The sequence below is a fragment of the Macrobrachium nipponense genome, chromosome 6 (genome assembly GCF_015104395.2).
Source record: "Macrobrachium nipponense isolate FS-2020 chromosome 6, ASM1510439v2, whole genome shotgun sequence".
In the NCBI taxonomy this organism is placed as follows: domain Eukaryota; kingdom Metazoa; phylum Arthropoda; class Malacostraca; order Decapoda; family Palaemonidae; genus Macrobrachium; species Macrobrachium nipponense.
Window position 1 is genome coordinate 27,469,151 of NC_061108.1, and position 12,332 is coordinate 27,481,482.

General features: G+C 37.6%; 1 protein-coding gene across 2 annotated transcripts in view; it reads left to right on the forward strand.

Moving 5' to 3' along the window:
• Positions 1–12,332, forward strand: part of LOC135216048 (carnitine O-palmitoyltransferase 1, liver isoform-like) — a 201,343-nt gene that overhangs the window by 65,466 nt on the left and 123,545 nt on the right. For both annotated transcript variants that reach the window (XM_064251017.1, XM_064251019.1), the window contains 2 exons: positions 11,051–11,173; positions 11,485–11,625. In XM_064251017.1, the coding sequence (XP_064107087.1) occupies positions 11,051–11,173; positions 11,485–11,625 (264 nt within the window). The remainder of the gene's footprint in view (positions 1–11,050; positions 11,174–11,484; positions 11,626–12,332) is intronic.

The following is a 12,332-nucleotide window of genomic DNA, read 5'->3' on the forward strand; positions in this document are numbered from 1 at the left end:
AGGTGGTTCTAATAAGAGGGTTTGGACAGGTGGTTCTAATAAGAGGGTTTGGACAGATGGTTCTAGTAAAGAGGGTTTGGCCAGATGTTTCTAATAATGAGGGGTTTGGACAGGTGGTACTAATAAAAGGGTTTGGACAGATGGTTCTAATAAGAGGGTTTGGACCGCTGGTTTCTAAGGAGGGTTTGGACAGGTGGTTCTAATAAGAGGGTTTGGACAGATGGTTCTAATAAGAGGGTTTGGAGAGTTGGTTCTAATAAGAGGGTTTGGACAGGGGATTCTAATAAGAGGGTTTGGACAGGTGGTTCTAATAAGAGGGTTTGGACAGGGGGTTCTAACAAGAGGGTTTGGATAAGGGAGTTTGGACAAGGGTTCTAATAAGAGGGTTTGGACAGGTGGTTTTAATGAGAGGGTTTGGACAGATGGTTCTAGTAAGAGGGTTTGGACAGGTGGTTCTAATAAGAGGGTTTGGACAGGTGGTTCTAATAAGAGGGTTTGGATAAGGGAGTTTGGACAAGGGTTCTAATAAGAGGGTTTGGACAGGTGGTTTTAATGAGAGGGTTTGGCCAAGGGGTTCTAATGAGAGGGTTTGGACAAGGGGTTTTAATAAGAGAGTTTATACAGGTGGTTCTAATAAAAGTTTTTGGACAATGGGTTCTAATAAGAGGGTTTGGCCAGGTGGTTGTAATAAGAAGGTTTGGACAGGTGTTACTAATAAGAGGGTTTGGACGGGCGAATAGAGACTAAGAAATACATATTTATTCAATAAAATATCAGAAATTAATTCTCCCCGTAGAGGGTAGTGCCGTCAATGCACCTCACACGGTGCACTGTAGGCATTACTGAAGGCTCTTTTCAATGTCACTTCGGTCCTTAGCTACAACTTCTTTCATTCCTCTGATTACTGTACTTCCGTTCATATTCTCTGTCTTCCATTTGATTTCCCACCCCACACTAACAATTGTTTCATAGCGCAATTTCCGTTTAAACGCTGAATGACCTCATAGGTCTTAGCGCTTGGCCTTTAGCTTAGAATATATATTCTATTCAATTCTCTCAGAAATGAGTTTGTGGGAAAAAGTCATTGTCTTTCAATAGCTTGGCAGTATTGCCGCTTTCCCCCCTCCCCCCCGAAAAACATGACAGCTACGAACCAATCGTGATATCTGTAACGTATAACACTGACTCATTGATGAATAAGTAATGCGCTCTTCCGTCGCAGAGCAGTCATGCAACCCTCGGCTATTACTTCTTGCCCTAGAGCTCTTTATACCTGCGTTCTCATTCATCAGTTTATGTAAGGTAAACACCTCGGAGCTCTTGTGAGGCTTTTCTCGTTTTTTTTTTTTTTTCCTACGCTCGTTCTCGCTGACCTGAATTTGGTAAGTCCAAAGTAAGTCTTGCCAAGTGTCCGTTTCGAAACCCCGACAACGCTGCCGTCGCTTTATTTTTGGCGAAGAAGGAGATGCAGTTGGTGTGAGGCTTTTGTTCGTTTCCCAAGAAACTCCTTTTCTCCTCTCATTGTTTCTTTCGGTTTTTCTTCCCTGTTTCTGTTTTTGTAGTTCACTGGGCTTCGTTGACTTGAGATGGATGTCAATTTTATTGACTTTTCCGACTTTTTATCCAATGAAGATTCACAAAACACACAAAAGAGAAAATACTGGAAAAATAAAATGAAAATAAAAAGTGAAGGGAGCCTATGTAAGTGTGTTTTGGTGTTTTGTATTCTTTAACATGCTGTTTATCCTTCTCTCTCTCTCTCTCTCTCACACACACACACACACACACACATATATACTATATATTAATAACTATAGTAATTATATATATATATATATATTCTATTAGATATATGATATATAGTCATAATATATATATATATAATTTATGTAGTTGTATATTATACATATATGATGATATAATTAAGTTATATATATATATATACTATATATTATATATAATATATATATGATATACTATAATTTCTTTATAATTATGTATATGTATGTAATACACATATAATTATATATTATATATATAATATCTATTATATATATATATTAGCATATAATATAATATGATATATTATATATGGAAGCAGTTTAATATGGGATCCTTAAAAAAATAGTGATAAAAAGTAGACCCGACTTCGACCAGGAAATGAGAAAGAAAAACAACATGAGGCGACGAAGTGGAGGGACAGCGATGCGGTGACATTAAGCCCCCCCCCCCTCTCTCTCTCTCTCTTCTCCCCAAATGTTTTCCCGTTTTGAGGGTTATTGTTTTTGTGGGGATCTCGCACGCGTGAGTACGTTTATGTGTGAGCCCAAGGGCGCTCTTTCCTTATTATAGGTGCCACGATCGACTGGTTATCTGCAACACGAAGAGCGAAGTTTTTACATAGAGTCATTTCAGTTTTTCCTTGTACTTTTATTTTTTGTCGAGTGATACCCCGCGCTGGTGGCTTTTTGCATAACGCTTTTTGCTCGTCGTCTTGCGTAACTTGTTCTTTATCGTTTGCTGAACCTGATGTGTAATTTACTGGAGTCGCTGAGCAGTTTTCTCTGGAGATCGTCTGGTTTCTGTAGGAAGTTGATTGTTAGTCATTTATTGCAGTACCATTTTTGGAAATCATATTTGTATTCATGTGTTTTCACTCTACAATTTGTTCGTAATTATCATGAAGACGGGTCTTAAATACACTTATAAGTCTGATTTGATGTCAGCTCCTCTGAAGAAAAGTGGTTGGATTTCCCCTTTTTGTCGGAAATTTAGTTAGTGCTTGGCATGCGTCTCTTAGACCGATGTGCGTGCTAATCATATACTATATAAAAAAAAATACAAGATTCAGCTTTATTACACTTAAATCTTTGGAGTGACATTTATACTTTGTCGAGAGTTTTGGGCCTGTCGAAAAAAAGGGAAGAAGTGAAAAAGGAGAATTTTCAAGTTTTTGTAGATTTCCGTGGAAGATTTTTCATTTATTTTTTTATGTATAATTTCTTGTCTGATGCCCAGGGAATTGCGTGGCTATGTCTTTTCGCGACGTGTTTTTGTCTGTAGTCTCTTTTGGTCCATGTTAACGTAATAAGTATCTTATCCGCAGGCCCTTTCGGCCTACGTTTTTCAAAGGAATACTTGTAAATTTGAGAAGTTTGCACGCTAGACGTCCATAATTTTTTTTTATTATTGAACTTTCTTCCTTATTCGTATCGGTTTCTCACTTTTGAAGATCCTGTCTTAGATATGAGAGAGAGAGAGAGAGAGAGAGAGAGAGAGAGAGGAGAGAGATAGAGAGAGAGCGAGAAGAGAGGGGAGAGAGAGAGAGGAGAAGAGAGAGAGAGAGAGAGAGAGAGAGAGAGAGAGAGAGAGAGAGAGAGAGGATTTTGCTTTGAATAAGGTTCACCTTTTACCATAGTGAAACATCCGCAATGTTATATAGTTTTTTTATGATTTATAGTCCATTTTGTGACCCTGACATTCAGTCGTACCCACGTGTACTATCAAATGCCAAGACCTACTCACGATTATTTTTATGCTCCTAAAATTGCATTAATTTTTTTTATATTGCCTTGACTTTCTGGGTGTGTTAAAATCCGGAGAACGGAGTTGCAAATAAAACTCTTTTTTATCGTTCTTTCCCCAATCGACGATGCTTGGGCCTTAGCTACTTCCGGTTCTCTGATCGCTGTTGCTTTGTCGTGACATTAATTTCAGATATATATATTATATATATATATATATATATATATATATATATATATATATATGTGTGTGTGTGTGTGTGTGTGTGTGTGTGTGTGTGTGTGTGTGTATGTGTGTTTGTGTGGTAGTAGTTGCTTCTACACACGGCTAGGGTAACGTGCACCGATTTGGAGGCTGTAATTTGGGGAAATAGAATTATCTAATTTCAATCTCACCTTACTAAATGGTCTTATGGAATTATCCTAATAGGTACTATATAGTTTGGGAAAAATTAAATTGATGTGGCCTTATATGTGTTTATTCTTTGCTGGGGGTTCTTATAAATTTTCCACCTTCTGTTATCTGGGCTCTTGGACTTATAAAACTTATTTCTTTGAAAGGCACTTTGTTGCAATTATGAGTTTGTAAGCACGAGGGAATTATTCAGAGTAGGAATTGTCACTTCACTGTCTTTCGCACACCGCACTTTGCACTTTGACCTCACTTCTGTTCTCTTCTTCTCGGTTCTGCAACCGCGCCACTCTTCTGTTCTGCACTTGTTCTCCCCCTTCTCCATTCTGTCTGTCTTTTCTCTTCTCTTCTCTTCTCTCTGTCTGGCCTTTTTATTAGGATGATATCTTCTTAGCACCGCCTTTGGATTTTTGGATTTTGACTGGGTGTGGCATCTTCTAAAAGACTTCTTGTGTCTTAGTGGCTACAGACTTTATACAAAACTGCCTTCCAGTCATTTCTTCTATAGTGATTCATAGACACTTAATTGGGAAACGCCTCTTGCTTCATAACCTGACTTTTTGGGGGTGTGTACCTTTGGTAACCTCATAGGTCATTCGTTGAGACCCCTTTTTGGCCTGTCCTATGACCTGGCACCACTGGCTCTGATTCGGCAAACTCTAGGCCTGGTCTTAGAAAGGGTGGAGCCAAGATTTTCACGCGATCCACCTTTGAAACAAGGAAGCCTTGAGTTTCCCTCCGTTATATTAAACAGAAGGCTCTTGAGAAGGTCCAGCCTTACATTAATTCTCAGACACTCGAAGTGTCACAAAATGTTGGGTGCGCCAAAGAGTCACTTAATCTTCGGAGATGAGGCTTACAGAGTTTTAGGAGATACAAGCCAGATGCCTGACGGCTAAGAGACCTGGTCGTCGAGTAACACGATCCTTTTCTAGAAAATCATTATCCGTTCCCTTTCCCATTTCCGTGCCATTCTCTCAGTTCTTTATAAGTTAATGCCTTTTGGAATAATTTCCTTAATTCTTTAACGACACTATAACATATATATATATATATATATATATATATATATATATATATATATATATATATATATATATATATGCGTGTGTGTGTGTGTGTATATATTACATTTTTATATTAATTTGATTTATTTTCTAATAACTGAGCTAATATTTCTGTATTTCTTATCACCTTCTGTTACCTCTGTCAAATGAACACTTTGTTCATTAGTAGCTTTAATTTCTAGTGAATGGCTCCTGTGGGCTTGTTCTATTTGAATATGGTTAATGTTTTGAGTAATAATAATAATATAATAATAATAATAAGTGTGATGTTCTTTAGTTGAAAGGTAGATCAGAGTTGTGAGGCTCTTTAGTCAGGTGGAGAGAGGAGAGGAAAATATATTCCGGAAACCTGAACTGAAAGAAGCATGAGACTGAGAAAGAAGCGGCTGACTTGAGTGAAAGCGATGTTAGCGTTGTTGGGAAGTAAGGGCAATTGTGTTACCATTGGGAAAGCAGGAAGGTGGGCATAAAAGCTGAGTGGAGAAGTGTTTTGACGTGCTACTGATGGGAGTTTTATGTAGGTAAATAAAGTAGCTGACTGTTTATAAATGGAGCCAAACGGCTTCCGTCAAGCGAGATCCGAGGGTGCCATTGTTCTTTAATCACACCAGTGTTGTCACTCCTCTCGTAACCGAACTTCTTGCATATGGCTTCACTTCGTCCCTCTACAAGCTGATTTCCGACTTTTTGTCTAATGGCGCTCTATATTTGTTGTTGTTGTTGTTAGCCGTAAAACATCTGATCCATTTTCCGTCTTAAGAGTACCTTTCCTTTTTATAACCGACCGTTTTTCATCTTACCTCATTTCCTATCCATAATTTTCCTGATGATTCAACTCTGCTTCTTCTTGGTTGGCGGTGGTTGGTTTAGATTGAGCTGTCTTTATGCCTGCACAGGCCCTTGTCCTACGGCTGCCCGTATGTGTTGTAAGTGTGGAATTGTGTATTGGGCTCGGTTTGGATCCCTGAACGCAACCCAGTAACCGTCATATTTTATCTTCACTTCTCATCCTCTTCTGTTCATTGTAATCAGTTTCTAGTTGCCCGGTACTTCACAAATTCATGTAGCCTCATCATGTGAACTTATTTCAATGGGTCCCTCTAAGACGCGCATTTCCATATATTTTCTTCCTTCCATTTTTTCGAATAGAATGAGAATTTTATCGAACTTCTTACTTCTGTCCATATTTTGGATGCCCAGGCTGCTTCTAACTCTGATTCTCAACTCGCCCTCTCTCATTCACACCTTCCCTTTGATGGATGTAGCCATCAAATTTTGAGCCTTTACTACCATTTTAACAAATACCTAACCGATAAACAGATACAAACGAAAAGTAGATGGAAACACCTTTGTTGGTATTCATACACACAAGATCAAATCAAAATATCAAGAGGCATACTCGGAGCTGTTGATGAAACCTTTCCTTATGTCCTCATCGGCTTTCAGAGGTTCATCGTCTTGCCTTCATTTTCGCTGTGTAGAACCAGGTTCGCTTAAATATTTAGGAGCATTGGGAACAAGCACTTTGAGAGTACGCTAATTAAGAAGAGGGGAAGAATCTCAGAATTTTTGCCAGAATCTTCCCCAAAACTAGTAGAGGAATGAAGATCAACCCGCTTCTCGTATGCTGATCATTATTTTGCACTTTTATCATCAATGCAAAAAAGGTCTTGGTAACCTGTGACGTCTTCGTCTATTTCTGGTAGCACACTAGGTTCACCTCTTATGACCAGGTACAGCGTATTAATACTCAGAATTTTGGTATGACATCTTTAAATACCCCAAGACGGTAAATTTACTCCTTGATTTTGTGTATTGGTTAGATATTGAGCTGCCCTCGGTCTTTTTCTTGCCCCGATGACCATGGTTGATGTGACGTTTGTGAGCATAGAACTAAAAATTAATTCCCCATAGGGGGTGGTAGTGCTGTCTGTGCACTTCATGCGGTGCACTGTAGGAATTAGTTTAGTTTCTTTGCAGCGTCCCTTCGACTCCTAGCTAAAACCCCTTGCAGTCCTTTTATTGTACCTCCACCCATATTCTCTTTCTTCCATCTTACTCTCCACCCTCTCCTAACAATTAATTCATAGTGCACATGCAAGATTTTCCTCCCGTTACACCTTTCAAACCTAAAATTTTACTCTCAATTTCCGTTTCAGTGCTGAATGACCTGATAGGTTCCAGCGCTTGGCCTTTGGCATAAATTCTATATTCTATTCTAAAAATCAATTGGTCCTCTCTCTCTCTCTCTCTTTCTCTCAAGCAGCGCATGGTGATGGCTAGTTCTTGCTTCTCACATTCTGCTCGTAAATATGATGAACCAGTTATCATGCCAGATAAACAACCTTTAACCTGCGAGAGTGTACCCCTCTTCCTTCAAGGTACAACTTCTTTAGACTTTCTTCTTATCCTTATCAGAACAAGTTAGTTTTGGTGGCTGTTGCAATAATCCGGGATACATTTGCTCTGTGATGTAATATGCATAATACATAAATGGTTTCAATATAAATGATCTTATTAATAGGCGTTCCATTCCAGTTCTTGAAGATCTGTCCCAAAAGAAAATCCCCTTAGAGAGGTAGTGCTGTCAGTGCACCTCATTCGATGCAATGTAGGCATTACTTAGGGTTCTTTGCAGTGTCCCTTCGGCCCCTAGCTGCAACTACTTTCATTCCTTTTACTGTACATCCATTTATATTCTCTTTATTCCATCTTACTGTCCACCCTCTCCTAACAATTGTTTCAATAGTGCAAATGCGAGGTTTTCATCTTGTAACACCTTTCAAAGCTTTTACTGTCAATTTCCGTTTCAGCGCTGAATGGCCTTAGTTGCCCCAGTGCTCGGCATAATGCCAAAAATCTATATAAGTCAAAAATCAAAACCAAAAAAAAATACCCAAGTTAATCTTCTAAGACACTGCCCTGTTCCTGTGACTTCTAACAACACTGAAGTACTATTCCAAATAATGCCTGAATGTCACTTCTAAGACTGTCATTAAAACTATTTTAGGATACTTATGTTAATTCTGCAAGGAACTGTTTATTCCGGCCCACCGTTCGTACTTGACAGATGTTTGGTCATGTTCTGGGCGGGACAGTAAAGAGTCAGTCTTGCAATCATTCTTAACACTCGATAAATTAGCATGTGACTCTGCTATAGTAAACAACCAAACTTCAGGCGTATGATTTTACTCATTATATTTCCTTAAACTCATAGGCTTTTATCAGACTACTTTATATATCTCATAGTTGACAGTGCAGCATCACCAGTCCGCATTTACAGTGAGGTTCCTCAGGGTTTTCTTCTCTTTCCTACTTTTTTGCTTTTGTATCGGTTACCTCTTCGCTCATGCATGCCTTTGTACTCCTTGCTCATCTGCGTCACTCTTCCAACTTTTTCTTGCTGTTTTTGCCCTGTCTGGGATTGCATGTTGTCTGTTATCTCTGATGTTGTGAGTGTACGTATGTAAACAGCGATCCCACAGTTGGAAAGTTCAGTATCTCTGGTGTACTGTCTACAGGTTCCTCTATTTCCTCTCTCATCCAGCTACTGGATAAATTGATGAATATAACTCGAGTCTTCTGTTGGGATTTCACTTCGAACATCTATGAGAAATTGAGAGAAAGCACATACTTCACAATAATTCAGACTGTTGATCTGCTCCTTGAAAGTTGGATATGCTCAGATGTCTGAGAAGTTTTGTTAACGATATCCATATTAGCCTAGATAATTACTCTTCATTTTTGTGGTTGTTTCCCACGTTGTCCCTTTTGAATCAGTTGTCTCATTGCAAACCCAACACTTCATAATATGTCATGTATAGGGTTATCTTGTACCAACTCTAATGCAAACATAGATAAATGAAATGCTAGAAATCTTCATAGTGTCAGAAGGCTTAACCCATGAAGCAGAGTAGATAATTTTTGTAAATTATGCACTCTGGGTGCATGGTTGGGTGTAAGGGTGGTAACTCCGTCAGTGAGCATTCACTGTCTATCTTAAGCCAGAATAAAGGAGAAAGGACACCCCTGGAAGAAAATTTCCAAGGTAACAGGGACCATGAATATAATAGTAAGTACCTAATCATGCTTGTAGCATCAAAGCCATGCAGTATGCAAAAGAACTTGTAGAACCATCTTTAAAGAGAATTTTATATAAAATAATTTTTATTTCTATACATTTGCCTGTAAAATAATTATTAAGTGAGATATTTTTAAAAAAATGTTTTTGGCTGTCATTTTTTCAAGATGGCTGCCAAAACTGGGGTAATAGAGGGGTACCAAATTAAAAATTTAGCACCCTATGATGAAGGTGAAAAACCTTTTTCTATTTATAAATCACCATTTGAATGGCCTATTTCTTACGGATAAAAGAAGGTTCCAAGAAACATTTTCTGATCCCCCCCCTTTTTTTTTTTTTGCTTGTCTGATGTATAACTGATCATGTGCATACTTTGAATAGTTGACTGCAAAGGAGGGGGAAGTCAGTACAGTATATAAAAATTTTGGATGTGAAAGCATTTGAAAACAAACTAGAAATTTTTATGGAACAGTTCAGTGATAAAAACTTTATGCATTTTCCACTTACAATGAGTTGCGGAATGGAAGAAAAAAAAGTTGAATCTGTTTCAATAATAATGTAATGATACAATAAAACTTCTAAAAGATGTATTCATGAATGGATTCAAGACTTCCATGATCATATGGTGGAGAACAAATGTTTCAGAACCCAGAAGTTTGAGAGATTTATCAAATGGGAATATTTTATGTACAACCTAGTGAGGCAGCGAAAACCACGTTTAAAGAAAATAGTCTTTTGGAATTTGATAACTGTCTATTGAGGAATATTCGAATGGAAAAAGGGTTTACTGCTGGTATGTTTTCAGTTTTTGATAGTACTTATATAAGTGAACAAACATTTTCAAAAATGAAACTGGTAAAATCACAACCTAGATGAGCAAAGTCACCAAATTTGAGGCTCTGTGACAAATACTGAAATTATATTACTAAGCTTGCAATATAAATATATATATAAAATATCTCAGTACAGTTGTCTTCCTATGTACAGTGAAAAGTAAACCAATACGTATTATTAAATATCTTTTTTTCATAGCATCCTATATAGGTAAAACTTGTCTGATTTGAATTAGTTAAATAGAATAAAAATTTGAACTTTTATTGATAATTTCGGTTATACTGTGTCCCTCATCTAAATTTGGAATGTTAATGTGGCCCTTTCATGCAAAAAGGTTGGCGACCTCCACTTCAGCTGATAGCTTGGACTTCAGTCAAGGTCATTGTACTCTAGAGATAAGGTTTGTTTATATGGAACTTCTGCAAGCCATGGTGATAGATGAGGCGTTTATCATTCTTAAGATCCTCTTGCTGGGTAGCCGTGACTTTGCTTCTGTCTGAGTAACATAATGGTTGCTGTTCCTGATAAGTTCGAACAAGACGTGAAGGTAATAAGGGAAAATGATCACCGGAATATCCTTGCCCTTTTCTAGATAATTCTTTAGAGAAAACAGGAGATACATAGTGATTATTCAAATTCTGGTCTTAATGTTGTATTCAATTAGTATAAGACATAGTGGAGAGGAGAACTAAAAACTCTAATTTCATGAATCCTCATCCTTAAAGAAATTGATAAACTCCTGAATGCTAGTGGAGAAAAGTTGGATTTGATCGGTGATTAAAGTATTATGTTTTAGTGATAACAGATAACCTTTCGGTGTACTGTCTTAGCACTGTCATTGTAAGGTGCAGTTTGCTGATAACAGGGACTTATAAAAACTTTAGTACGTAATATGCTCTTGAAGTGTGACATTGATAATGAATCTTTGCCTCTTGAATGCAGTAGCAACATGCACGTTTCGTTCTCTTTTGTAAGAGATTTTTCATGAACTTTTGGGATGTTTTGTTTTTTATGTCTCTCTCTCTCTCTCCTCTCTCTCTCTGCGGCATCTTAGCATTCGCAGAGTAAGTAAAAATAACATTCATCATCTGTTTATTTGTTGATATTGATGAATCTGTATTTTGATTTTCAGGAACTCCGAGATGGCTGAGGAACTTGCTCGGGTCGATGGGAATATCGTTTGTGTTCTTCATAACCTTGATGAAAGTTCGACAGTACCTACTCCGGATCCTTTTAGCTTACAGAGGGTGGATGTGTAAGTGGACCTAATTTTCTTTCTTCTTTTATTCTTCTTCTTCTTCTTGAGTCCTAATAAATGTAAACTACTACAAATATTGTGCTACAGGGATGATTTTCATGGCGTTTATGGGATGTTTACTTAGGTACTAAACATATTTTTTTGTATGCCTAAAATTTCTTGACATTTATTCCTCTTCTCAATTTTATATGACTTGATTTTGTTTTTAATAAAATGAACGTTTAATTTTTTTTTTTTTACTGAAATGTCTGTTTTTTTATCGAACAGATGATATTTTGATGTTTCCTGGTCTTTCCTACTGTTCACAGACGAGAACGTGAGAGAAGTCTCTTTCAAAACGAAGCTGTGGGGCCTCACTGTCAAATTTGTGTCTGGGTATCAGCCATCTCTCTACTCATTCCAGCGCTCTCTCCCTCGAATGCCCGTCCCCCCTTTGGATGAGACCCTAAGTAAGTTTTGTTTTGTGTGACCACTGTTCATCTGGTGCTTAATTAATTCATCAGAGTCAACATTAACAACAAGGTCAAATCTATACAGTTAATATTTGCTTGTAAGCGAAAGACTGTAAGGCGAAAAAGGAACCCACCAGGTTTGTCACAACTGGAGGAGGGCAGTCAGAATTAATTTAATTGATATAAAAAAACTAAGGGAAAGATTAGGGCAAGATGTCACTTTCCTGATAATCCTCCAAGTAGCTTTGGCTTTTTCATCAGCTTGTTTTACACAATTTTCAAAAAAACAAGAGTATAAAAAATAAAAAAAAGATTGTGCACTCAAGCAACGAAACTCAAATCCAAGTGGGCCCTGATGAATAAAACGTTGAGCAAATGCTTTTGCTTGGATTGTGCAGCATTTGCTTCACTTCCCATGAATAAAAGAAAGCAAATGCTTTTGCTAGTACCAAATGCTTACAGCTGATACTTAAGTTCAAGCAAATGCTTAGAAATGATCAGCAATTGCTACTATTCTTATGAATAAAACCCAGCAATTGCTTACGCTTCGAAGCAATAGCTTACAAAAGTTTAAGGCAGCTCAGGAAGTGCTTGAAGTTCCAGTGAACCTCACATGATGGCAGATTTTCTTTAAATTTGTTAAAGGAAAACTCATCAAAGTTGCTGTATGGTGTTATATATATACAAATTACATATACATATAT